We start from the raw sequence: 25273 nt of genomic DNA, 5'->3' as shown, positions 1-25273 counted from the left end.
TGCTGTGAATTACTGTTTATTCTTTTCTTTAAAATCTGATTTTTTTTTTCACAGTGGAAGAACTCAGAAGCAACTAGTGGATTATGTCAAAGATGGTGGGATGAAGAGGATTCCGTATGAAAGGTAATCTCTCATCTTCATGACGAAAAGTATGGGCTTTTAAAATTAACGTTTTAAATACTTTAACCTTTATTTGAATAAAAATCACTTCAAATATGTAAACGTGTATTCTGGCACTTGAGTTCTGTTTCTTTTATTTATTTTAATGGTAATAGGTTTGTATTTTACAGTTATTTACAGTTATTGTGTACAGATACAGATCACGCTTTTTGGTTCTAGTCTGTTTCGCTTAGCTTAGATGTAGTGTTTTTACACAGCATGGTAAACTTTGAATCTGAAAATTCATGTTGTTTCTTTGCATGTGGGACTTTTCCTTCAGTGTGAAGGGGATAATTTCTCCTCTTCTGGACGTGTATTTTTTGTTTGGATGCTTGTTTCCTGTTATCCTGCCATTTCTAGTTAGGTGCCTCATGGCATGTTAACAGAGTCTTGGCCACATTTTTATGTGAGTCCTTCTCGTGGCACAGCACGTGCTGCTTTAGAAACAGGGGTCAGGCGAGGAGGGCTGGGGGCTCACAGCCTGTTCTCTGTTTGCAGAAAGCACAGCAAGACCCGGATGTCTCTCCGCGCCCTAAATGCCAACTTGCCGAGGCAGGTCAGTCCTTCTGCGTAAAACGTACACGATATAATCACCTGTCCTCTTTTGGGAAATAATCTGGCAATGTTGTAACAAGAGTCCTAAAATTAGCTTTGTCATTTGTGCGGAATTTCCAATCCTGGGACCCTGTTTGCAGAAAGGAGTCCTGAGTGAAGAGAAAGCTCTGTGCATTGAGATGTGTGACAGTGTTGTTTGTCATTCGAGAAATCCTAGCGACCACCGTCTGTGCCGGGTGAGTCACTGGCAGTTCTGGGCGTGTCCACGTGAGCCGCTACTCAAGAGCCTTTAAAAATCTCGTTTCGGGAGAATAGTGCGTGAGCAGGACGAGCCCAGAAAGTATCCGTGTGTGAAAGTAGCAGGGGGCAAAGCAGCCGGGGGCATGTCCTCATTGTGATTTAAAAAGACAAGTGTGGGCTTCCCTGGTGGCGCAGTGGTTGAGAATCTGCCTGCCAATGCACGGGACACGGGTTCGAGCCCTGGTCTGGGAAGATCCCACATGCCGCGGAGCAACTAGGCCCGTGAGCCACAATTACTGAGCCTGCGCGTCTGGAGCCTGTGCTCCGCAACAAGAGAGGCCGTGATAATGAGAGGCCCACGCACCGCGATGAAGAGTGGCCCCCCACTTGCCGCAACTAGAGAAAGCCCTCGCACACAAACGAAGACCCAACACAGCCATAAATAAATAAATAAATAAATAAACCCAAAAGTTTAAAAAAAAAAAGACAAGTGTATGCACAGCGTCAAACATGATCTCTCAGCGATTGGATCCAGGCAGTTTTTATCTTCTCTTTGTGCTTCTCTCTATGTATTTTTTCTTCTCTTTGTGCAGTGGACACAGTGCTTTTTGTTGTCAGGAAAACAACTGAGAAGTACTACTTCTATAAAAGTGCAAAGTGAGGTTAAATGCCAGCTTAGGAGGTGGTTTGCTTAGTGAAGCCGTGTTCACTGAGTGGATCTTTTACTATTATCTTCAGGGTGAAAAGCAGGAGACAAATGTGTATGCCTGTGTGTTTGACATGATCACAGCTATATTAAAACAGGTGCACACAGGCGCACACAAACACTCACAGTAGACGTTTGGCCACAGTGTCCCAGACGTGACAGTTCTGTGTTGCGAGGCTGGGACGTCGGTGACTGTGTTTCAGGTCTGCTTCTCTGCCATCTCTCCCTGTGTTCACATTTGCGTGTTGACTGCCACATGCAAGCGTATTTTTACATAGAATCTTGCTCTTTTCATGTACTGTTATTTCACAACTTTCTGTGTGCGGCTGTATAGTTTCATATTTATACCTTTCTATTGCTGCAGAAAGTTAATTTTTGTTGACAGTTTTGTCATTTATACTGTTACAGTATTTCCAGAAGCTTCACTTGTACCTCATATATTAAAGCTCGTGTGTCCTAAATTTTTTTTTAATTGGGTCTTTTAAATAAAAACATTCTTTAACTCTTCTAGGTACATTTTCTATTTTGGAATTCCTTGTTAAATCAACTGAAATTAAAAGAACTTATTTTTGTTTCTTTAACAAAGTTCAAATTTGTGAGTAGTCTAAAAGTTACATTTAAGCTTTCAGTTCTCTGATGCTGTCTCTTAAAAGTCACGGAGAACATGGAATACGGTCGATGATTAGGAAAAAGCCGTGTGGTAGACACACGAAAAGAGATTAATCTGCATTTACAGATCTTCAGTTCTAAAAGGAAAGGTCTGCCCTGCTGCCCTCCTTTGTAGAAGCTGCGGCAGAAATGTGTGGGTGCGGATGTACTCACCTGGGCCCAGTTAGCTTTGCGACTCCCCGGCAGCAGTTGCTCATTTCACGTGTTCCTTTTTCTCTCCTCCTGGTTTGCTCCCCAGAGCATCTTGTTCACCGAGGGCACGAGGGCTGCCGCGTCCCCGTCTTCAGCAAGTGCCTCCGTCTGCTCGGGCCCCGCCTCTGCTCCAGCCCCCGTGGGCCCGCTCGATTCCAAGGACAGCAGCGGCTCCCCGATGGGGCCCCCGGCTCCCAGCGCCAGGTGGCCAGCTGCGGAGAGGAGCGGCGTGGCCGCGGCCCAGCCCCCCGGGCCGCCGGCATTCCAGCCTTGCCAAGGTGCCGGGTTGGGTCAGGGCGTGAGGAGCCGTGGCCCCAGCAGCAATGAGGGGCTGAGTCGTGCCGCCCTAGGCCCAGAGGCAGGGGGGGCCGGCAGGGAGCGGGCGGGTCGCAGTGGCCGTGGTGAGGGTGCCTTGACCGTGGGCCCCTCCCCTTCCAGGGGGGGGCCCCCGTGTGGCCGGCAGAGCCGCCGGGGGGGCCCTGTTTTCACATTGACAAGCGCCCAGCTGCAGGCGTTCGAGGAGTTAAGAGATGGCGACCTGGCAGACATTTCCTTCTTTGCCGGAGGCTCTGAGGCCTTTCCTTTCCCCCACGGCAGTCTGCGCCCGCAGGCCCTGCTGGGTGGCCGCCTGGGGTCTGCCCCGTCCAGCCCAGAGGGGTCCTCCCCGGAGCCGGCCCGTGGGAGCGGGGAGCGCGGCTTTGAGTTTGAGGAGGAGGGCAGCCTTGGCGACGCGCACCCCGCCGACACCTCGGAGCTGCTGGAGGTGAAGGCGCAGGCCAGCCTGGTTCAGCGCCTGCTCAGCCCGTCCGACACCAGCTCGCTCCGGATCCACCGGTCCGAGACCAGCTCCCTCAGCGACGCGCCGCTGCCCGGCAGCCTGTCTGCGCACACGCCCGGCTCTGCCACCCGGTCCGAGGCCAGCTCCATGGCCAACTTCCCCGCCTGCTCGGTCCGCTCCGAGGCCAGCTCGGCCTTCCATTTCTCGGACCTCGTCGACCAGTTAGAGCAGCTCAGCTACCCGCCCACAACGGCTGAGGACCCGAGCGGCTCCGACACAGACTCGTGGGGCTCCGAGGCCGAGGCCCCCCTAGACGTGAGCCTCTTCTTCGGTAACCCCTTTGCTCAGACAAGGGGAGAGAGAGTCCTTTTCGATCTGCAGAGTAACATAAAGAACTTGACTCCTGGAGAGCAGGTCGATGAAAACCTGTCCTGACGGTTCCCGGGTTCCCTCCCGGGTGACCCTCACCTGCTTGAGGGGTGAGGGCTCAGATGGTCGGCTTTCGATACAGAAGGTGATTTGTGGTCATGGCTAGATATTCTTTTTTCCCCCCTAATTCTCTGATTGATTGTCCCGTTTGGAATGCCAAAAAATTAAAACTTGCGCTTGGAGCGGTGTTAAAAGCTGTGCAGCAGGTTTAGAATGGATGAGTATCTCTAGCTCATCCTTCGGGGCTGGTCATTTAGCCTTTGCAGCTTTATTCTTCTGGCATTTGCTTTGATTCAGCTAAAGTGGTGCTATGTGTTTTGAATGTTACACGGTTCTGATTCATGTTGACCTTTAATGGAATATATGCCTTACGCCTGTTGCTGCTTTTTAAGGGGAGGTGTGCGGCCCATGATTAATTATGATGGAGGTTTTGTCTGATTTGACTACGCGAAGTCTTGAGTAGGCCCCACAGGACCCAAATCCTGGGGAGGGCAGCGGGGGCTGCGGCCTCCTTGTGCTGTGTTCTGGGACTGCCCAGGGCGGCTCAGTGCCCGAGGCTTGGTTGCGTCCGTGACTTTGGATCCAGGGACCGTGCTTGGAGAGGCGTTGGTTTAACCTGCGGTGTAAGCGGGACTGTGTCCTTTCCACCTTCCTTGGGGGACGCCACGTACTCGGTTGCAGGGAAGGCAGAACCAGACACACCAACTGGCCCGAGAGGCATGGCGTTAGCTCGAGCCGGCCAGCCGTTTCCTTGGGGCCGACGGGGGCTTGTTCCCTGTGGGGAGTGGGCACCCAGGGCCTCCCCAAGCTGCAGGGGGCTTGGCCTCTTGTAGCAATGGTGTCTCCTCCGGTCAGGTGTGCACCCACCACAGCTGCTGGCTGATTCTGATAGACCCCATCCGCACGCATCCGTCCAGAGGCCATGGGCAAGGTCCTGTGTGCAGACAGGCCAAGGTGGCTGTGCCCCTGGGGGCACCGCGCTCCACTCCCCGCGGACGTGGGGCCAGCGCTCAGCACAGGCTGCACGGCCGGGCCCCTCGAGGGCTGAATTTGTCACCGAGTCCCTGGCTGGGTCTTGTGCTTCCTTCCCGGTCTCACCTGGTGGAGCAGCGCCGTGTTTAAAGGTTAGTTTTCTTCCTGAAAGTCCCATCCTCGCCGTGTGTGTGGACCCCGTTCCCGGCGGCCACGTGGGGATGCCGGGGCTTCCCTGCAGGCTCGGTCGCCGTCCGTCGATGGTGTCGATGGTGTCAGTCGGGTACCAGCAGGGGCTTCAGCCTAATGGGCCGGTACTTTCCATCCTCGCAGCTGCCTTACCGCCGCGCCAGGTCCCTCGTGGCTCCGGTCCTGGGACGTTCACACCCGCCGCCTCCGCTCCTCCCAGGCCACGGGTCCGTCTGCATTGGTGCTGACTGGCCGGCGTCTGTGGAGAGACTGTATGACCGTGACCGACGTCACTGGTGAGGATGGCACGTCTGGGACATTTTGTGTCACTGAAAAGACGCACCGTGGGCGTGTATGGCGAGGAGCCGATACGGATGCGGTCCGTCCAGCGCTTTTCCTGAATCTTAGTTGACACGACGGCTGCCTCTGTCCTTGGTTGGTTGTTAGTCTCCTGACTGTGCCCGCCGACGCTCCGAACTAACAGAGTGTCCTTTTGTCTTTAAAGCAGCCCGTCCTGGTGTCTGGGCAGAAGGTCTGAGCCAGCGCAGCAGCCGGGGCTGCAGGATGCGGGGCGGTGGGGGGAGGGGGGGTGGTCGTCGTCACATGTCAGAGAATCTGAATAAGTTCTGTTCTCAGACGTCTTTTACTGGGCCTTCCTGTTGAAGGTTCTGTCTTGTTTCTTCAATGAAACCTCATTTACTGGAGATAATTTTCTAGCTTTTGTTTAGACAGTTTTCAGGATATGCAGAAGCAGAAAGAGGCGTATCAGGAGTGAAGCCCAAGCCTGTTGGGCGGGGCCGTCCTGTGTCCCCCACCACCACCATGTCCCCCCGGGTGTTGCCCCCCTCCTATAAAGTGGGCCTGACGCGCGGACGACCTTCCTCAGCGCTCATGTGTCTCTGAAACGTAAGGCGCCTCCTCACTGGCCCCACGCAGACGTCACCCCACAAGGTAGACAAAGTGCTGGCCGACGTCTGGTTTGCTCAAATCGGGATCCAGGCCCGGTCCGCCTGCTGCTCAAGGCCAAGGTAGCCCGTCTGTCTCCTCTTCCTCTTTCCCATCTGTGCCGGTGACCTGCAGGGAAGCCGAGCGGCCTGGGCTGTCGTCGGTCTGCCCCTCAGGCCCTGCAGCCCTGGAGGCTGGACCTGCAGCTGCATTGACTGCTGACCCCGACCCCCGACCCCCTGTTCCACGCATGGGCAGCGTGGCTCTAGAATGAGCCCAGCATCCCAGACGCTCTGTGGACACTGCTGGTGAAGGTGTTATTTTCAGATTCAGGGTTAGCTTTTTGGTCAGATTTGGAGAAATTTTGAACCACTTTCCTTTTCCAGAGTGTTCACGATATGTTTAATTTTACAGCTTTCCTTTTATGTTGAAACCATTTCTTTGATATCAGTTGTGGCTTCTTTGGACTCTGCCCCCAGCCCTTCTTCCCCTTCACTCAAGTGGGAGGAGCCCCCTCCCAGAGGGGACCCTTCAGCAACCGGGAAAGTGAGCCCGAAGGATGGATCCTACAGGTCCGGTCTTTCTGCTTGTAGCCCAGGCAGTGGCACTGTCGTGTTCTGTCTAGTAAGAGCTGGTTTATAGGAAACATTAAAATATCCAGAATGGTTCTGAGTGAGGCCAGCAGCGGGCCTTTCCTGGGTTTGCTGAAGGCTGTTCATTGTGATTGCCTTTTCTTCAAAAAAACATGTTATGCGGTGGCACCACCTTGGAAGGGTGGCCCCGTAGACCCGGATTACAGGATGAATGTGCAGATGGGCGTGGGACCCGCAGGCTTGGGAGCAGCCCTTCTCACGCCGGCGCCGGCTGCTGAGAGCGCACGGCCGCGGTGAGCTTTGCTCCGCCCGCGGGGGAGCCTGGCACCGTCACCGCAGCCCAGAGGCAGTGCCCACCGTCCCCGCCGAGTCCCCTGGAGTGATGCACTCCGCTTACATGGACTGTTTATGTTTACTAGCTATCAAGTCTATGATCGTCTTTCCGTTTCCAGCGTCTAACAACAGCACAGCCTCGTGTTAGTCAGGTTGACAGCACTAAAGCAGGTCACGGCGCGTCCTGTGTGTGCCTTTTCATATCACACAGGAGTTCTCTCAGTGCAGGGTTAGAGTAGGATTCCTTTTTCCAGTTAACACACGTTTTTAAAATGGTAGTAATGATGGAGGGATGGGCAATAAAGACCACACAAAACAGTTTAACATGGAGAACTTTCATCATCCCCAAGATCGTCACTTTGCACAGTCCTTTAATTGCTCTGGTGCCGTGTGTGTTGTGGTTTTCACCGCAGGCACCTGCGCACCTGCTGCCCTGGAGGAGTGGCTGAGCACCAGGTGTGCTGTGCTTCCAGTCCTGTGGCGCACACCGGTCACGACCCTACGTGTGTGTGACGAGGGATGCCAGTTGTGCATCTTCAGGGTACGCTGTTCCCTCCCGGTTCAGGGAGCACCAAAAAGAAATCCATTGTTAGAACAATTACTTTGTAGATGAAAATGTTCACGTTCTCTCAGGCACTTAAAGTTGGGCATTTCAGTGTCTGTTCTCAAGGCCACGGAGTCACTCGTGGGATTGTGCCCCGGCCCCTGTCCTGAAGTGACAGAGCTTGTCGCAGCTGGCCGGGGCGCGGGGGCCGCTGTGGGACTGTCTCTCCACGCGGCGCCCCGCCCACCGTGACCCTGGATGCTGTCTTTTGCGTGAACGTATCTATGTCCCCAGGAATGAGGAGAAAAGGGGATGGCATTTCTCTGTAAATCTGAACTCGTTCATTCTTTGAAGACACATTGACGTTGCCTGGTTTGTGGTTCTTGAAAATTTGTTTCCCGTTGAAATTGCCGTTTATAAATTTGCAGATATGTACTAATTCAGAACTCTTTGTTTACTCAATAAAATAAGGGAATATTTGCTGTGGATTTTGATGGCTTTTTTAGCTTCCTTTCCCTCTACTTGAATATAGTTTTGATTTACACCCATGGAAGATTATCTCATGTGTCAGGTGAACCCCTGAAACAGCCCTGTATCTTTTCACATCACCACCGACGTCTGTCTTCATAGGCAGTTGGCCCCATGGCGCCCAGACTGTCTCATGCCGGCCGTGGTGGCGACGCCCCTATGGAAGGCCAGTCGGGGAGGTGCCTTGCTTTTCTCAGCGGCCCCGCTCGGGCCTGTCGTGGCCCCTGTGGTCAGTGTGCAGAGGGGGATGTAGGCGAGCTGGTGGTCTGCTGGCCCTGGGCCCGCACGAGCCTCCAAGGTGCCGGCTGAGAGCAACACCGTTGGCAGCGTTGGGGTTGAGCTGCACGGTTCTCGGGTTTATAGTGCACAGAACACGTGCTGTTGGCTTCTTAATTCTGAAAATGAGACCGTTTTATTGCCTTTTACCCGCAGTCAGCTAGACCCCACCCGATAAAATCCCCGGCCCGAAGCGTGGCAGCTGCTCAGATTCTGAACTGGCCTTTCCTCCTGGACCCCCTCTCTGCTGCCGCGAGCTTCTGCTGTGTCCGCGGAGCTGCCCGCCTCTTCAGCCCCTCTCAGGCCTTGGGGCTGCCCCACTCCTGCGCAGCGGCTGCAGCAAGCCGGCTGAGGACGGGCTGCTCGGGGCGGCGCAGGCCCCTCGGGGCGGGGGCCGGGCTCCCTCTGGGGTCTCGAGGCACCTGGTGCCCAGTGTGCTGGGGGCGGGAGGCGGCTGGCAGCGTCTAGAAAGGCTCCTGTTGGCATGAACTCCCTGGGAGACCCTGCCTTAGAGCAGAGGACAGTGGATCACGGGGGTCTCCACTTCATCCCCCATCACACTGGCCCGTCCCTCACTGACGCTCCCCACTGCCGTCACCCCCGCGGGGATGAGGTGGCGACACCTCCGTGATGAACCCAGTAGATGTACAGGGTGACCAGTTAAGAGGGTAAAAATTGTGTGGCCTTTACTTTCCAAGAACGTTCACTCAGGTTGCATCTCCTTCCTAACGAACATCACCTACGCACTTCCTGGTTTACTTGAATAGTTTGTTTCGGGGCCCTTGCCTCCGTCGCTCCAGTAGTTCAAAAGATCCATAAGTCACAGCTTCTCAAACTTGAGACAAAATGTGTCATTTATTAGAACAAGGACGTGCCCCCTGGACCACCTATACGACCTACACGTGTCGCGCAGAGGAGACCCCACAGCTGGCGGGCGTCATCCGGACAAATGGCCCAGAGTGTGAATGAGTTGTAGGTTGGCACCCCCGTTTCTCTCAACAAGGAAGGAGTCTTGTTTGCTCAGAAGGAAACAGAAGAGAAGACTCGGGAAAATGCCCCTGGGTGTGCCATGCGTGTAGACGTCACCCCCTGAGTCTCAGGTGACCACAGCCACTTCCAGACTAAGCCGTCACAGCCCTGAGAGACGGACAAACACACAGCAGGAAGAAGGGGTGAGCTGGAGCTTGGACCCCTCGGAGTAGCCACTTTTTTACCTCCTACTTTTATTTTATGAACCATATTTCCTATAAGAGAGACTCGTGACATTCTAGTTCAGAAGTGGAGCCAGACGTGGTTTCCTGCGACTCATCAGGGTCACGCTTACCTGGGTTCTTTGGAAAAATCAGCTTTTCCCTTTTCTTATGGGATTAGTGGTCACTGTTCCAGCCATAGAGGGAGCTTCCAGATCTTACACTCCCTCCATCATGTTAACCTTCAAACTTGACCTTGAATTTTCCAAACTGGAGCTGACTCTTGCTCTGCTATAAGGCAGAAAGTTTCAGAATTGTTTATTTTATTACAGAGTTTTGAAGAAGAGAATTTAAAGGTATGAAATAAAAGTAGCTGAGCTTCCTGTCTAAATGTGATGTTTCTCTTTCATCACCTGGTCAGACGATAAGGAGGTTACACAAAGCACAGTACTGCGCTTCTCAAAACGATGTCAAAAATTATAAGATGGATATTTAGAAACGTTTGGAAATAAAGAATGCCACAGAGAAAATCATCTCCCAGGGTGGCTCACTGCTGAGTGACTGAGACGGAAGTTTTACCTTTTCAGTGTTTTTTTGGAGATGGTCAAACCCTGCACGTTTGGGAGCAGAGGCTGCCTGTGGACTCCGGGTGGACAGCAGAAACGGAGAGCTGTCCACCCATCCCAAAGCGTTTCCTTTTGGAAGCGTTTCCAGACCTGTCTCGTCTGCAAGGATTTGGTGGTTCTCGGTGCCACGGTGGGGCAGTAGCGCACCACCTACGTGTGAGCGGGTTCTGTGACTCAGAGCAACATTGACTCCTCCTGGCTGTTTGACAGTAGAGGACCTTGGACGCAGAAGTCTGGGTTTACAAACATTTTAGATTCTTCACCATGTCAGTTAAGGCTACACATACTCTGTGGCACCTAAAACTTGACATTTAGCATCTTAAAAATGCTTAAGCCATCTGCCTGTTGGTGTGCATTCTAATACAGGTCGTCCACGTGGACCGGGCTTTCTAAGGTCAGAGCCTGTCACGCCACCACACGGTCCAGAGCAGCCTTCACGCGCCCTGGCTGCTCCTGGAAGCGGCCAGCAGAGCCACGGCCCCACGGACGCGCTCTGGGCGTAGGGCCCGCGCGTCACCGGCGTCACGACAGAGAGGCAGTGGCCCGCACGCTCCAGCAGCCTCGTTTACTGCCACTTGCTTGAAAAAGCTCCTCGCAGATTTGTTCACTTCATCTCGTAGCGTCTGTGTTGACAGAATTTGATGTAGGTATGATGTATTACGTTTTGATGCGGCTGACAGATTTAATAAAAACAAATGTTTAATGTCTGTGGTGCTTTTTAATCGAGTCACTAAATTGTGAGTTGACAATTTTTGTGAAATAATAAGTACAGTTGTCCCTTGGTATTCACGGGAGATTGGTTCCAGGACCCCACAGATAGCAGAACCCCTTACAGGGAAGTCTCTTATGTGAGATGGCGTCGTATTTGCATACAACCCACCCACATGCTCTCGGATACTTTAAATCATCTCTACGTTAGGTACAACACCTAATCCAGTGTAAACACTCTGTGAATAGTTGTAAATATAATGTAAGATGCTGTGTAAATAGTTGCCAGAGCGGCAAATTCAAGTGTTGCTTTTGGGGCCTTTCTGGAATGTTTTCCCCCCCCCCCGATATATTCCGTCCTCATTGATTGAATCTTCAAACGTGGAACCTGCAGATGTGAGGGCAGCCTTGTCTACAGTGATAATATCAGCGATGGCTTTTAACCTCCCTAGAACCAAAACAGTGTATTCCAGACGAGCTGTTTGTCCCGAGGGGGTCGCTTGCTGGGCTTCGGCCTCCCGCTCGTTGGCCCATTTGTCGGCCCCCGAGCCCACCCTGGCCGGGCCTGCCTGCAGCCTTGTCACAGGAGGCTTCAGAGCTAACACCACCTCCTCGCCTGTCCCCTTCTGCTCTGTAAAAATAAAGTCAGGTTTTGCAAGAACTCTGTGGTAAACCGTGCACTCGTAGCTTCCTGTCGGGCGGGAGGGCTGTGCGGGGCGGGAAGACGCGAGGGTCACCCCGTGGACTTGTTCTCAGAACCGGCGAGGGTGAGCGTCTTGGTTCTCACACCTTGAGCAACATGCCTGGGAAGAATAAGTAGACAGCTTATTAGTAGCTTCTACATCTTTTCTGAACTTTCACTGTGTAGAGGTGTCTGATTATGCAATTCCGGGCTACTTAGGGACACAGCGGACCTTGGAGTGTGATCCTGAGCTGCTCGCCGGGAAACGAGCCTCTTCTGCAGCCAGAGGAGCCGTGCTCGGGCACAGCCCAGAGCCCTCGGTCGCTTTGGTCCCGCAGAAGTGACAGTGCAGGCCTGTCGGGGGAAGGGACGTAGGCAACGCACGCCATTTTAAGGTGGCTTAGCTTATTTTAAATGTGTAATAAAAGCAGATTTTAATAAAACTGGTTCCAATAATTTCACGTTCTTACGTTGTCCAGGTTTTCTAATGTCAGTGAACGTTTCTCTGTGTCTTAAATCTGTGTGGCTGTGAGAATCCCAGAGGAGAGCTCTGCTGTCCGGCATTGGTAGCCCATCCGCAGAAGCCCTGGGTGGGGTCCCCGCTTCCCAGAGCTCTGAACTTGTCAATGTGAAAATAAGGGCTCCCTCCCGCCTTCAGGCCACGGTGGAGGGCTGCAGGGGCTTGTGTGTGGCAGCCCCGCCAGCAGGAAGCTCTCTGCACCAGCCTGCCTCCTACACACTTCACGCTTTAGGCTGAATAAACCAAGTTTTGGGTCTATAAACTGGTCACCGTGGGCAACTGCATTTGGTCCCCAATCACGGTGTGAAAGGATCTCGTTTTGAAACCCGTTGTGTTACTTCTAGCGTTTTGTAAACCGACTTAATAATCATACTTAGAGATAATGGTAGTTTGGGTGTTAAAGCGCTATACATTTATAAACTTTGGGTGTTAAAGCGCTATACATTTATAAACTCAAGGTAAATTTCTATCTTAAATTGCTTTTGAACAGTTAAATGTCTCCTCTAAAACTCTGCTTTAAGGTAACTTTCAAATGTGGCATTTAATAGTTACTAATCTTTCATAGGAAAACATTAGAAATAAACCTTTGAGGATTTTTTTAAATAGAAAAGAGAATTTCTTGATCCCAAAATGTTGGATGAGATAGAACGAGGCCAGAATTTTGGCTTCAGTCTGGTCAAAAGCAAACATTATTTTCAGAAGGGGAAAAAATTAAGTATTAGTTACTTTTGTGGTATGATTCTAGAAATCAGAATAAAATCCTTGCTAACGAACTATTCAAGGAAGTAGAAAACAGTATGACGAGTGTGATCCAGTTTTTTAAGTGAATGGTTAGCCTTAGATTGCACGCTCTTTTCCAGATAAGTCAGCTTCAGTTTGGCCTCTTACGTGTGCACCCTCCTCCCCGTTGGCTCTATCGTGGCCGCATCTTCCCCGGGAACCCAGAGCCCTGGGCCAAGCCGCCCTGGAGGTTCTCTGGGGAAGCGGGCTCTCACTTGTCACCTGTTCTCACCGTTGCTTTATGTCACACTGAGGCCTGCGTGTCCCCGGAAGGGCCTGGTGGCAGGTGCTGTCCCTCGGGTCTGCCCTTCTTCATTTCTCGCTCCATCGCCCGTTCACTTCCAGGCCTTTCCGTGGAGAGTCCTCAGCTTCCGTCCACCCGGAAGACCCCACCGAGCCTGAGCCCACTGGGCCCAGCCGAGCAGGGCTGCACTCCCCTGCTGAGCCCCGTCCTCAGCGACGCTGGCGGAGCCGGGATGGACGACCAGGAGGAGCCGAGACACAAGGTGGGTGGCCCCGGGGTGCTTGCTGCTGGGGGCCTGGGCAGCAGGGGCTGGGGGTTCCCCAGTCCTGAGACCCTCCCACCACCTCCGGGGCGCTCGGGGTCCCTCTGTGCCTAGACGGGCCTCCTTATTCCTTTCACCTTCCTGGCGCCCGTAGGTTCCAAGTGCGGGGCTGGATCCTGGGGGCCTCAGCCTCCCCGCTTTGCTGGGAGGAGGCCTGGGGGTCAGGCGAGGCCGTGGGGCTGGTGGCTGAGGCGGTTCTGGAGGTGCGTCCCAGGGGCTGGGCATGTGGACTCGCGGGGGAGGTGAGGCAGCTGCCCCGCAGGCTCCTGTTCCACCTCGGGGAAGAGCGAGGTCGGTAGGCAGAGCACCGCGGACCAGGCAGAGAAACGTGCCCGCTCGCTGGTGAGGCCATAGCCTGAAGCGTCGCCAGCGAGGCCCCGGCCCGCCAGATGCGCGCTGGGAGACCCCCAGGTTTCCTGATGACTCCCCTGGCAGGTCCTGGAAGCCTCGGCGTCAGCTGGCCAGGCCTTGGGCTCCGGCGCCGGCATCTGACTGCCCAGCTGGGGGCGGGGGGGCTGCCCAACCCTCCCTCGGAGCCCATGTGCCAGCTTGCTTCCTGGAATCCCTCCTCCTTACCGTGTCTCCCACTTGCTGTGCTGTTTCTCCTTTTTAATAGAAATTGCTGGGGACGCACAGTATTGGGAAGGCCTGAAAGGGAAGGTGGGGTTGCTTCCCTGCCTGTGTGTGGGCACCAGGCTCGGGGCTCTGTGGGGACAAAGCAGGGCCTCTCGCTCTGCTCTGACCCGGGGCCTGCGGGCAGGTCTGCTTGCTGGTGTGGCTGGCAGAGCAGCAGCTGTTTTGCTTTCTCTCCACTGAGTTTCCTAAGAGGTGCTCTTTGCTCTGGAAATCAGGGGTTGGCCCTGGCTACCCAGGCTGGCCATCCACGAGCTGCTGCTGACCGCTCTACTGCTGGCGTCCCCTTGGCACCTGCAGTATTACTGTGACCTCAGCGGTGATGTTGCCGTGGTTGTTTCCGAGCGTCTCTCTGGGCACCTTCACCCGCCACGGGGAGAGGAGCTGGTCTCGGGCCTCAGTGGGAAGCCAGGCAGGAAACCCTCACCGGCAGCGTGCGTGCGACGTGTCCGCAATCCGGACCAGAGCCGGGACGCTTGGCCACAGGGAGACCAGGGCAGGGAGGGCCGAAGCCTCCCAGACCAGGACCGTGGGCCTCTTGGGGCCGCTCTGACCCCAGAGAGCTCACTGAGCACACAAGCTCAGTGATTTTTCAGTGGATTTGAAGAAGTCATTTTTTAATAGCACGAAGCCCAGAAAGAAAGAATTGATGTGCACGAAGTTTGGAAAGGCGGCCTGCAGGTGTCCGGGGCGGGACACCAGGAGATGGCGTGGGACCATGTAGCTGCCAGTGGTGTGGGAAAAGCTGGCGTGAGAAGCAGCCCGCGGACGCTCCACACACAAGTCCCAGAGGGAGGACAGCAGGACAGGCTGTGAAGGGTCAGGTGGAACCTCCCAGTGTCCCGCGGCTGAGGGGACGGCTGCCGTAGCAGTGGCCTCCGGGACACACAGGAGAAGCGGCCTCTGCTGCCGCGACCTCCCTAAACTCCCCAGGGCCCCAGGGAGAAGTCTCAGACCCCACGGTGCAAACCCGGCCTCATCTTCCTCCCCAAACGGGTCACCTGCAGACTCAGACCCTCGCCCTGCCGCACTCCTTCCCTCGGCCGACTTGCCGCCTCCACCCACCCGGACCCTGACCGGCAGGGTCACCACCCCTCAGCCTGGCTCGCCCTTCCCTGCGCCTCCTGACCAGCCCCAGCCCCCAGACACATCCTGGGCCCCGCGCACCACCATGTGCTCAGATAGGCCCCAAACACCCTGCCTTGCCGCCCCGCCGGTGACCACTTTGCTCACCTTGTACCCCAAATCCTTGACCTCTGGGCTGGCCCCCACCGCCCAGCTGCCCGGCCCCGCCCTCTCTAGGAGGCAGCTGTCTGTCCTGCCAGCCTCCACCCCACCTGCTCCCTTCGTCCTTCTGTGCGCTTTGCTGCCCGGCTGGGTCACTTCCCCGGTAGCTGGAGTTGCTTTCCTGCCTGGGAGGCTGTCAGCTCGAGGGCAGGGACCTCTGTTCCTGGGCACGTCCCAGGTGCCTGTTGGCACGGTGGACACGGGAGGGTCGGCCCTGAATCCTCCGCCTGGGGGAAGAGCAGCGGGTGAGCGTGCGGGGACGGAGCAGGACCAGGTGTCCGCCAGGTAGGAGAGAGTGGAGGGTCGGCCATGCACCGGGACCTTGACCAAGGCGGAGGCGGCAATCTGAGGTGTGCTCAGGGCGGGGTGGGGCCCTGCAGGGACAAGACACAGTCCCCGGCCCCGGTGGGCATGAGGCCTGTGCTTCGCTGGGAACGCAGCGCTGCCCTTCCCGCTCCTGAGGGTCCTGTCACCGCCGACTGGCCTGTGGCCCCTGCAGACAGCCAGCGGCCCTGACGCAGGTTTAAGAGCCCCGGGGCTGGGCCACGGCAGCCAGCCTCGGGCTCTAACCACAGGCACGGATAAAACATACGCTGCTTGGCAATTTTAATGACTTCTGTGTGAGTTAGGCTTAATTGTTTATAATCACATACATTCATGTATGGGCAGACCTCGTATTATTGCGCTCCGCAGATACTGCTTTTTTTTTTCCTACAAATGGAAGGTTTGTGGTGACCCTGTGTCAAGTCTGCCAGCACCATTTTTCCAATAGTATTTGCTCACTTTGTGTCTCTGTGTCACATTTTGATAATTCTCACAATACCTCAAACTTTTCCATTATTATTATGATTGTTGTGGTGTCTGTGGTCAGTGAGCTTTGATGTTACTACTGCCACTCACTGAGGGCTCAGATGATGGTTAGTATTTTTAGCAATTAAGTAGTTTTTTTTGTTTGTTTGTTTGTTTTGGGGTTTTTTTTGGCTTCATTGAGTCTTCGTTGCTGCCTGTGGGCTTTCTCTAGTTGTGGGGAGGAGGGGCTCCTCTTTGTTTGGGTGCGCGGGCTTCTCGTTGCGGAGCACGGGTTCTAGGCGTGCAGGCTTCGGTAGTCATGGCTCACAGGCTCTAGAGTGCAGGCTCAGTAGTTGTGGCTTGTGGGCTCTAGAGCGCAGGCTCAGTAGTTGTGGCGCACGGGCTTTGTTGCTCCGCGGCATGTGGGATCTTCCTGGACCAGGGATCGAACCCATGTCGCTTGCATTGGCAGGCAGATTCTTAACCACTCCGCCACCAGGGAAGTCCCAATTAAGTAGTTTTTAATTACGGTATGTACATTGTTTCTTTAGACATAATGTGGGAGTTCCCTGGCGGTCCAGTGGTTAGGACTCGGTGCTTTCACTGCCATGGCCCCAGGTTCAATCCCTGGTCAGGGAACTAAAATCCCGCAAGCTGTGCAGCATGGCCAAAAAAAAAAAAAAAAAGGGGGAAAGACACAAGGCCGTTGTACCCTTAATAGACTACAGTATGGGGGGAAATGTAATTTTATATGCACTGGGAAACCAAAAAAATTCATGTGACTCACTTCGTTGCAGTATTTGCTTTATTGCGGTGGTCTGGAACCCAACCCGCTACATCTCTGAGGTGTGCCTGTATCTGTGTGTTAAGCAGCTACAGTCCTGTGAGTGATATCTGAACAATAATTTCATCACAAAACGAGTAATTAGCTTCACTATACGTTGCTGTTTGAACAGCAGTTCTTTTCTCAAAAAGAATAATATAAAATGAGAAAAACATCTGGGGGAGATACAGCTGGGCTTATGTCTTTACTTAGAAGTGACTCTCTCAGGAAGTGCACGTGAAGATCACATGACAGCGTTACCTTGAGCAGAAGAGATGGAGCGTTAGGACCGTCGGCGACGTGGCCGGCGCCACACGCTCACGCTGTCTGCACTTCTTGCAGTGTGCGCCCGCGGACGAGGCCTATTTCATAGCAAAGGAGATTCTTGCTACAGAGCGAACATACCTGAAGGATTTAGAAGTTATTACCGTGGTATGAAACCTAAGTCCTTTGTTGCTTTGATTTTCTTAATACTTCTTAAATCCGGGCCAGAGACAAGAGCATCCCCCTCCCCCGAGAAACGGCTCTTGGCCATCGTGAGACCTGCGTGTGTGTGTATGTGTACGTGTTCTGTTAAATGTATCTGCCTTAAAACATGTCTATGTCAGGTCAGAATATTGGGTCCGATTGTGAACCTGGGAAATCTCCCTTTGAAGCTTTTCACCCAGAATTGCTTTCTCATGTTGTGAAAACTGGCTGGTCAGCCGCGGCACTGATGTGGGCCGTGCTCGTGGGGGCCCCGGGGTGGGCGCCGTGCGTCGTCGGGGGCCGGGTCCCTTGGTCACCCTGAGCTGTCCCGGCAGTGGTTCCGGAGCGCCGTGGTCAAGGCGGACGCCATGCCTGCGGACCTGATGACCCTGCTCTTCTCCAACATCGACCCCATCTACGAGTTCCACAGAGGCTTCCTGCGCGAGGTGGAGCAGAGGCTGGCGCTCTGGTAACGCCCCGCGTGCCGGCTTCCTAGCTAATTCACAAGGGCCACTGTTCCACCGAGACGGCCAGCGTTAGTCCATAGGTAACGTCGCGTGCATTCACCCTACCCCAGAGGTGGGGACAGAAGCAGGCTCAAAGGAGACCCTTTTTTGCCTGGCCACCGCCGTTTCGCGGATGGCTGGGATGTGACAACTGCCTCTGTCGAGGATGGCCTCGCCCTCAGAGCCTCTCGGTGCTGGTCTTGCTGAGCCTGGGACCCGCCGTGGCCCTGGCAGCACGCGAAGCGTATCTCGCACGCTGTCGCGAGGTTTTGACCGTGTCTGTCCGTCTCCGCTCCAGGGAGGGGTCTTCCAGTGCCCAGGCCACAGGCGACCACCGACGAATCGGGGACGTCCTGCTCAGCAACATGCTTCAGTTAAAGGTAGCGCGGGCGTGCGCGCGGCTCTCGCTCGACCTAGCAGCTGGCCGTGTGGGCGCCGGCCTCCCCGGCCTCCCGTCAGGACGGTGTTCCCCGGAGAGTGATGCACAGGGCAGGGCGGCTTTCCCCTCTGGAAGCTCAGCGTCCCGCGAGGACGGCATACAGCTCAGCCCGCGCGGGGACCGCCCTCCTCGGGACACGCCCCCCGCCCCCCCCCCCCCCCCCCAGGGCAGGTCCGCTGAGAGCCGCCTTCCGCCCAGCGCAGCGCTGCCGCCGGCCGGCACTCGCCCCGACGCGCTCTTCTCAGGATGAAGAGCGCTCCCCGAGGGCTGCGTCCCGCCTCAGGGCCCCTCAGGGCCGCGGGCCGGTGCAGCCGCTCCTGCTGAGCTCGCCCCCGAGACGGGGCTTCTGGGCTCCCTCCCGTTCCCGGCCTCTCCTCGGGCCTCAGCGCTCCGGGCGGCGGCGCGGGTCGTGCTTCCAGCGCTCGGCGCTCTCGCGGGACCGGGACCGGTGGGGTCGCCGAGGCCCCGCCCCCGAGGCCCGCCGTGCCTCCAGGCCCCCGGTTTTGGGGGCGGGCGTGAACGCGTCCCGGAGGCGGAGGCGCGCGGCGTGAGCTTAGGGTCCACACGCACGCGCGGCCGCCGGGCCGGCGGGTCCCCTGTGATGCCCACCGAGGCAGACCGGGGTGGGGGGAGACCTAACAGGGGCGCGCGGGGCTCCGAGAGGCGCGGGCGGGGCCCGGGGGCAGCCGCTCAGCCGCCCCCCGCCCCGCAGACGCTCACCCGCCACTTCCAGAGGCTCCACGAGGTCCTGACGGAGCTGGAAGCGGCCAGCAGGCGCCTGCGGAGGCTGGAGGCGCTGCGCCGGGACTTCGAGCTGCAGAAGGTCTGCTACCTGCCGCTCAACGCCTTCTTGCTGAAGCCGCTGCAGCGCCTGCGCCACTACCGGCTGCTGCTGCGCCGCCTGTGCGCCCCCGACCGCCAGGACCCCGGCCGCGGCGACCAGGACCGCGCCGACCGCCGCGGTGAGTGCGCGCCCGGCACGCCGCCCCCGCGGGCACCCGGTCCTCCGCCCGCGGCGTCGGGGGGCGGGGGGGGGGGGGACGGGGCGGTGGTCGGCTTCTGAACCGCACGCCTGGGGGCCACGTGGCCTGAGGGAAGCTTCTGATGTCGGTGGGCTTTGTCATTCCTCGCTTTGGTGAGAGGGACGAAGGAAGAAACCCTGACCCTTGTGACCTCAGATAGGACTGACTTCCAGTTGCAGCACAAACGTAGAGCAGGAAGTCACTGCCTCTCAGGTCGGGTCACCACTGTCTGTCTCTAAAGGTACAAGGTGAAGAACTAGGTAGCCCTTCCTTCCACCGGGCCTCCCGGTGTCCTGGGAATAGATCAGATACTTTCTGACGTACAGGGAACAAAACGGACCGTATGATGTGGACAGCGCCCTTCCTCTGCATCCTAAAAGCAAGTGTTTCGTGTTTGCCAAAAAGGAAGGGACAAAATTGCCCAAAATGTTTCCATGCATTTTAAGGGAAATGTGAAAGAAGAGCAGCACAGCTAAAACGAGGGCGGGCGACGCTGCTTTGCCCGTAACGTTAAATGGTTGTTTATAAAGACTGCCCCCTTTCTCTTCACTGAGCCTGAGTGTGGGCTAGTCAGCAGTTTGGGCCGAACAAGTCCAAGTTTCAGGTCATCTGCAGGGACCCACACTTGCTGTCCCTGGCAGTCCTGTGAGGAGTTTGCGTACAATGCTCCTGGAGTTAAAACCACCTTTAAATTGTCAGTTCCTGCCACAAACTGGTGGGTGGAGGGTTTCGTCCATGCCACCCCCAGCTCCCCTGCCCGGGCACCTGTACTGAGGGACCTCTGCATGCAGAAGCCCTCAAGGCCATCACAGAGGTGACCTCCACCCTCCAGCACAGCCTCGCCCGGCTGGAGAACCTCCAGAAGCTGATGGAGCTGCAGCGGGACTTGGTCGGCATAGAGAACCTCATTGCTCCCGGCAGGGTGAGTGGCTTTGAGAAAGTTCTGTGAACTGGTTACTTCACCGGTTTTAATTGAGATATAATTCAAAATGTGTGGCTCGGTGGCTTTCAGTATATTCATGAGGTTGTGCAGCCGTCACCACTAATTCCAGAACGTTTTCATTCCCCCAAGAGAGACCCCATCCGTGTCAGCAGCCACCCCCGCCCCGCTCCCCGGTCTCCTGTCTCTGGACTTCTCTCCGGACATTTCATACACATGGACTCTCACGGTGTGCGGCCTTCTGTGTCTCACTTCTCTGACTCAGCGCAGTGTCTTCAAGCTTCATTCGTGTTGTGTGTTATGTTGGGGCTTCATTCCTTCTTGTGCCTGCATAGTGTTCATTCTCTGGAGACACCGTATTTTGGTTACCTGTTCATCTGCTGATAGACACTTGGGTTGTTTCCACTTTTCGGCCATTGTGAATAGTGCTTCTGTGAGCATCACGTACAAGTCCTTGTGTGAACGTGTGTTTTCATTTCTCCTGGGCACAAACGTACATACCTAGGAGTGGAATTGCCGGGTCATGTGGTTACTCTGTGTTTAACACTTTGAGGAATCGCCATACTTGTCCACGGTGGCTGCACGGCTTTACGTTCCCACCAGGGGTACAGGATGGTTCCCACTTCTCCATGTCGTGTCTTTGATCCTAGCCATGCTGGTGGTACATAGTGGCATCTCTTCGTGGTTGTGATTTGCGTTTCCCTAGTGACTAACATCAAGCATCTTTTCGTATGTTTATTGGCCATTTCTGTGCCTTCTTTGGAGAAATGCCTATTCAAGTCTTTTCCCCACCTTTTAATTGGGTTGCTTGTGTTTTTACTGTTGCGAGATTCCTTATCTACTCTGGATACCAGACCCTTACCAGAATATGACTTGCAAGTATGTTCTCCCATTTTGTGGGTTATCTTTTCACTTTCTTGGTGGTATCATTTACAACATTAAAGTTTTTAATTTAGCTGATGTCTAATTTGTTTGTTTTTTCTTTGGTTGCTTGTGCTTTAGGTGTCATAGCTAAGAAACTATTGCCTAATCCAAGGTATGAAGATTTACCCCTGTGTTTTCATCTAAAAGTTGTTTATGTTTTAGCTCTTACATTTAGAGCTGATCATTTTGAGTTTTGTATATGGTGTGAGATATGGGTCCAACTTTGCTCTTTTCCAAGTGGATATATAGTTGTCCCAACACCTTTGCTGAACTGTCTTCACTCCTTTGTCAAAAATCAGTGGGCCACGGAGTGTGAGTTCATTTCTGAACCTTCAGTTGTATTCTGTGGGTCTGTATGTCTCCCGGGCTGCTTACTTTCTGTCACTAATTCCTTTTGCTTTGGACTCAGTACTGTCAACAAAAGAAAATTGTTTTAAGGGTTGCACAGGTCCAGTGGTTAAGAATCCGCGCTTCCAATGCAGGGGGCGCAGGTTCGATCCCTGGTCAGGGAACTAAGATCCCGAAAAAAAAGGGTTGCACAGGGGTGTTCCTGTCTCAGCACAAACGTAAGAGTATTGGAGCGTGGGTGTATAAATCCTGTTTTGCGTTAGCCTTGTTAGAAGAAAGGTGCTGCGAGTGTGGGACCATGAGCTCAGAGAAACAAGACTAAACAGACAGGAAGCTTTTGCCCTCCTGGAGCAGGGCCTTGGCTGGGAGCCAGGACAGCCCCTTTCCTCTCCCTCCTGGACGGCTCCCAGGGGTGCTGCTGGGTGGGAGCTCCTGGGAGGTGGGAGGGCTCTTGTTACATTGTTGTTTCTCTGAGTGCCCCACGCAGTGACTTATAGATGGTGGCCCCAGGAAACTGTCACCAGAGGGGCAAATAAACAGGAGCAGCCACATAGAGCAGGGGCCGGGGCGGGCTCCCCGGGACGGCCTTGCTGCCGTCACCGCTGCTATTAGTCAGGGTCTCCGAGTCCTGCCTTAACCCCCGGGGTTCCTGGCCTCCCCGAGTGAAATGCGTGCATCAGTCAGAGACGAGACCACCCCAGTTAACCTGAGCGCAGGGTCGAAGGGCAGGGCTGTGAACTGAAGGTGGGTGACGAGGCCCCGAGGGTGAGCCCTGCCAGGCATCGAGGAGGCAGGACCTCGGGGAGCATACCCCCAAGGGCTGGGGTCTCTGGGGAGCGGCGGAGCTGGCCCTGCGACCACGGCAGGAAGGCCTGCCAGCTGCGGCCCAGAGAGGGCTGGGGGCCGCCCTCCTCCTCCTGCAGGGCTGTCCCTTGGGTTGGGGCTGGTTTCGCATCTCGCTGTGTCCGTGAGGATTACTGGATGAGCTCTCCTCCCTGTGCCCTTGCTCAGGTCATCTGAGGGCTGCTAAGGCTGGGGTCTTCGGGCGTGTTCTCGGGGCACCAGCCCGTGCTGTTTGTCTGATAGAACAGCAGATGGTAGAAGAGTGCCCAGAAATAGTCCAAAGCGGACTGTTCGGGGCCCCCGGGACGGTGCTTCAGCCGGGGCGCAGGCAGTTAGGGATGTCGGGCATCTGTGCCCCGGAGGCAGGTGCGGGGCCTGGCCCGGCGGTGAGGGGAGCCCCGAGTCCCGGGGGGAGAGGGCTGCCCGGGACACGGGGGGCTCCCGCTGAGCCTTAGCCCACTGGAGGGTCTCACTCTGGGCTGTAGCACCTTCGTGGCCTTAGGAATCCTCTGCTCAAGCGCCAGGGCGGCAGCTGACAAGTCCCCTGTGACGTTTGGTGGGAACCAGGTGTCCTGTCCTCCCTCCCATTCTCAAGCTGCCCCATCCAGCTTTTCTCAAGCTGAACTCACGTCATCTCCATGGTGGAACCTTCCAGAAGCTGCCCCTCAACAGTGCCCTTTGCCTTGTGTGCCAGCTCTCAGCGCAGCCGGCCTGTGGGAGCTCAGAGACCGGGCACCGAGTTACCCGACACCAGACAGGATGCGGTTGACCGAGGGGAGCAGATGGGAGGGAGGCTGGAGCGGAACGGCAGGTCCTCAGGCATCCATCCGGGCAGGAGGGAGCCGCAGATGGGCCCGAGGGGGCCTGCCAGGGGCTCGGAGGAGTGTGGAGGGTGACGTGCCATCTGCCGAGGTGCCCTCGGCCAGCACACAAGGACCCCGATGGTGTCTTGCAGGAGTTTATCCGCGAGGGCTGCCTCCACAAGCTCACCAGGAAGGGCCTGCAGCAGAGGATGTTCTTCCTGGTAGGTGCGATGGGCACGGTCCAGGCGGGCGGCCTCATTGTCAGGAGCCAGGAGAGGGTCGCAGAAATAAGGGTCCTTATTCTGGGTTCTGGACACCTGTCTGCAGGATGAGCAAAAGCCAGAAGGTAGAAAAATCCACACACCCGCGGCTGCAGGACCGCTCTGGTCGTGCCAGCGTCAGTTCGCAGGGCCTTACTCATGAGCCCAGAGGTCCTCCCAGCGAGTCCCTGCCGCCAGCAGGTCCCCTTTTGTCGGCTCCCTTCCTCGTGCCCAGCTAGTGGAGTCAAACCCCAGCCTTCCTGGGTGGGGGTGACTCTCAGGACCAGCCCCCCACCGCCTCCCACTGGCCCAAGAGGTCTGCTGGCCCATGTGGTTACTGGTCACCCCTGGCCGAAATGACTGTATGAATGAAACAAAAATCGCTTTTTTGCCAAAAACCTCCAGCAAACTGAGTAAGCACACAGGGCCCTTGGAGTTGAAGTTGGTCTGATTGTGAAGATGTTGAGTCCTTGTTACTTGTTTTTAGAGTTCACTTATCTAAAGCTTCTGGTCCCTCAGTTCTCAGACATGCTGCTGTACACAAGCAGAGGTGCCTCGGGGACCAGCCACTTCCGGATCCGGGGACTCCTTCCGCTGCGCGGCATGCTGGTGAGCGCCTGGCGCCGGGCAGGTCCGGACCGGTGGTCGGGGGCCGTGCCACGTAGCAGCACCTGCTGGGCTGTTCGTGCCTTTTCACCCTGTTATGGCTACTGTTCTTGGTGCTCAAACAGCCCCACCTGCAGCCCCTCCAGGGCCTCTTGACCAAGCCCACCAGCCTCTGCAGGACAAGGCCCAGCTCCTCCAGGAGCCCACCTACTCCTCCCACGGAGCCCTGTCCTTTGCGGGGAGACTCCGTGAAAAACCCGGGTCGGGCGCGGGGGCCACCGTGCTGCTGGAGGGGTTGGGTGCTGACACAGCTTTGAAAAGAGAAAGCTGGACCCCTAATTCTTAAGACTGTAGAGTTTTCACTTCCTTGATTTTATACTTCTCTCTTTTTTCTTATACTGACGATTTTGGTTTCTTTCGCCATCATAATTAGTTATTTCACACACGCACAGCTTTAAAATGGTAAAACAGATAGCACCACCGCTAAAGAGAGGGCGGGCTGCAGGTCAGGACTGGCCTCAGGGAAGCTCGCGGTGACCTCCCCTGAGTCGTGCTGTGTGGCCTCTCGTTTGCCCTTTGACCTCCACCCCGTGAAGAGGCGCAAGCTCTGTCTTCAGAGCTCTTGAGGGCCTGGGCCGCACCGCATGCTCTGTCCACGCCACGTGCCGCCAGGGCGTGTCCGCATCCCCACCGTCTCAGTGCCGCGTGGCATGTTAACGTTGTCTCTGATGAGCAGGAATTCTTCGTCTTAATGTGATGCGGTCTGTCTTCTCCTCCGTGGTCAGTGCCTTCTGTGGCCTTGAAGGTCATGGGAGAGACTCCCCCTTGAGTGTAGACTCGGCCTGGAACCCATCTTTGGGAACAGCAGAGATAGGCGGCCAAGTTCAGGTTTTTGCCATAAAGATGTGCTGTTTGTCCAGAACATCTTAGGCGGTGAACACCTCTCTCTGCAGCCCTGCCAGGCCCCATCCAGGTGTAGGATGGGTGGGGTCCGACCCGTGTCCAGTTCCCAATTCCCAAAGCGTCAGCGCCGTCCTCCGCCCCTTTCTCCTTCGTGGCGTCTGGCCCTTCTCGCCGCCATCCGCACGCTGGGCACTGCACCGCCTTCCAGAGAGCGTCAGAGCCTCCGCAGGTGTCTCTGTAACATTTGTTCAGCTTTTCCAACTCTCAGCAAAAAGGGGTCAGTTTGAATGACCTCACCTGCCATCCCTGGAAGCAGACCCCATCTGTTTTAAAAATTATACCTTCAGTATAGGGAGAAACTGAAGATGTACAGTGAAAAGCACTCGTCATCGTACTGCCCAGTAGTAAGTGCTGTCGGCATTTCGCCATCATCTGGGGAACGCCCTGCGCAAGCTGCTGTGTAACCCGCACTGGTTTTGCTCGGCAGTTCATCTCGAAC

General features: G+C 55.7%; 1 protein-coding gene across 8 annotated transcripts in view; it reads left to right on the top strand.

Moving 5' to 3' along the window:
* Nucleotides 1–25273, top strand: part of FARP2 (FERM, ARH/RhoGEF and pleckstrin domain protein 2) — an 89887-nt gene that overhangs the window by 58945 nt on the left and 5669 nt on the right. For 5 of the 8 annotated variants that reach the window (XM_068544054.1, XM_068544051.1, XM_068544053.1 and 2 more), the window contains 11 exons: nucleotides 55–123; nucleotides 658–715; nucleotides 2568–2799; nucleotides 12960–13120; nucleotides 17055–17144; nucleotides 17516–17649; nucleotides 17985–18066; nucleotides 18838–19087; nucleotides 19939–20069; nucleotides 23158–23226; nucleotides 23785–23874. In XM_068544054.1, coding sequence (XP_068400155.1) covers nucleotides 55–123; nucleotides 658–715; nucleotides 2568–2799; nucleotides 12960–13120; nucleotides 17055–17144; nucleotides 17516–17649; nucleotides 17985–18066; nucleotides 18838–19087; nucleotides 19939–20069; nucleotides 23158–23226; nucleotides 23785–23874 — 1366 coding nt within the window. The remainder of the gene's footprint in view (nucleotides 1–54; nucleotides 124–657; nucleotides 716–2567; nucleotides 2800–12959; nucleotides 13121–17054; nucleotides 17145–17515; nucleotides 17650–17984; nucleotides 18067–18837; nucleotides 19088–19938; nucleotides 20070–23157; nucleotides 23227–23784; nucleotides 23875–25273) is intronic. The other 3 variants (XR_011074095.1, XR_011074096.1, XR_011074097.1) reach the window with 2 other exon arrangements.

This window comes from Eschrichtius robustus, chromosome 5 (genome assembly GCF_028021215.1).
Source record: "Eschrichtius robustus isolate mEscRob2 chromosome 5, mEscRob2.pri, whole genome shotgun sequence".
Taxonomy (NCBI): Eukaryota; Metazoa; Chordata; class Mammalia; order Artiodactyla; family Eschrichtiidae; genus Eschrichtius; species Eschrichtius robustus.
The sequence above is the reverse complement of the archived record's forward strand: the minus strand, read 5'-3'. Positions and strand labels throughout refer to the sequence as shown.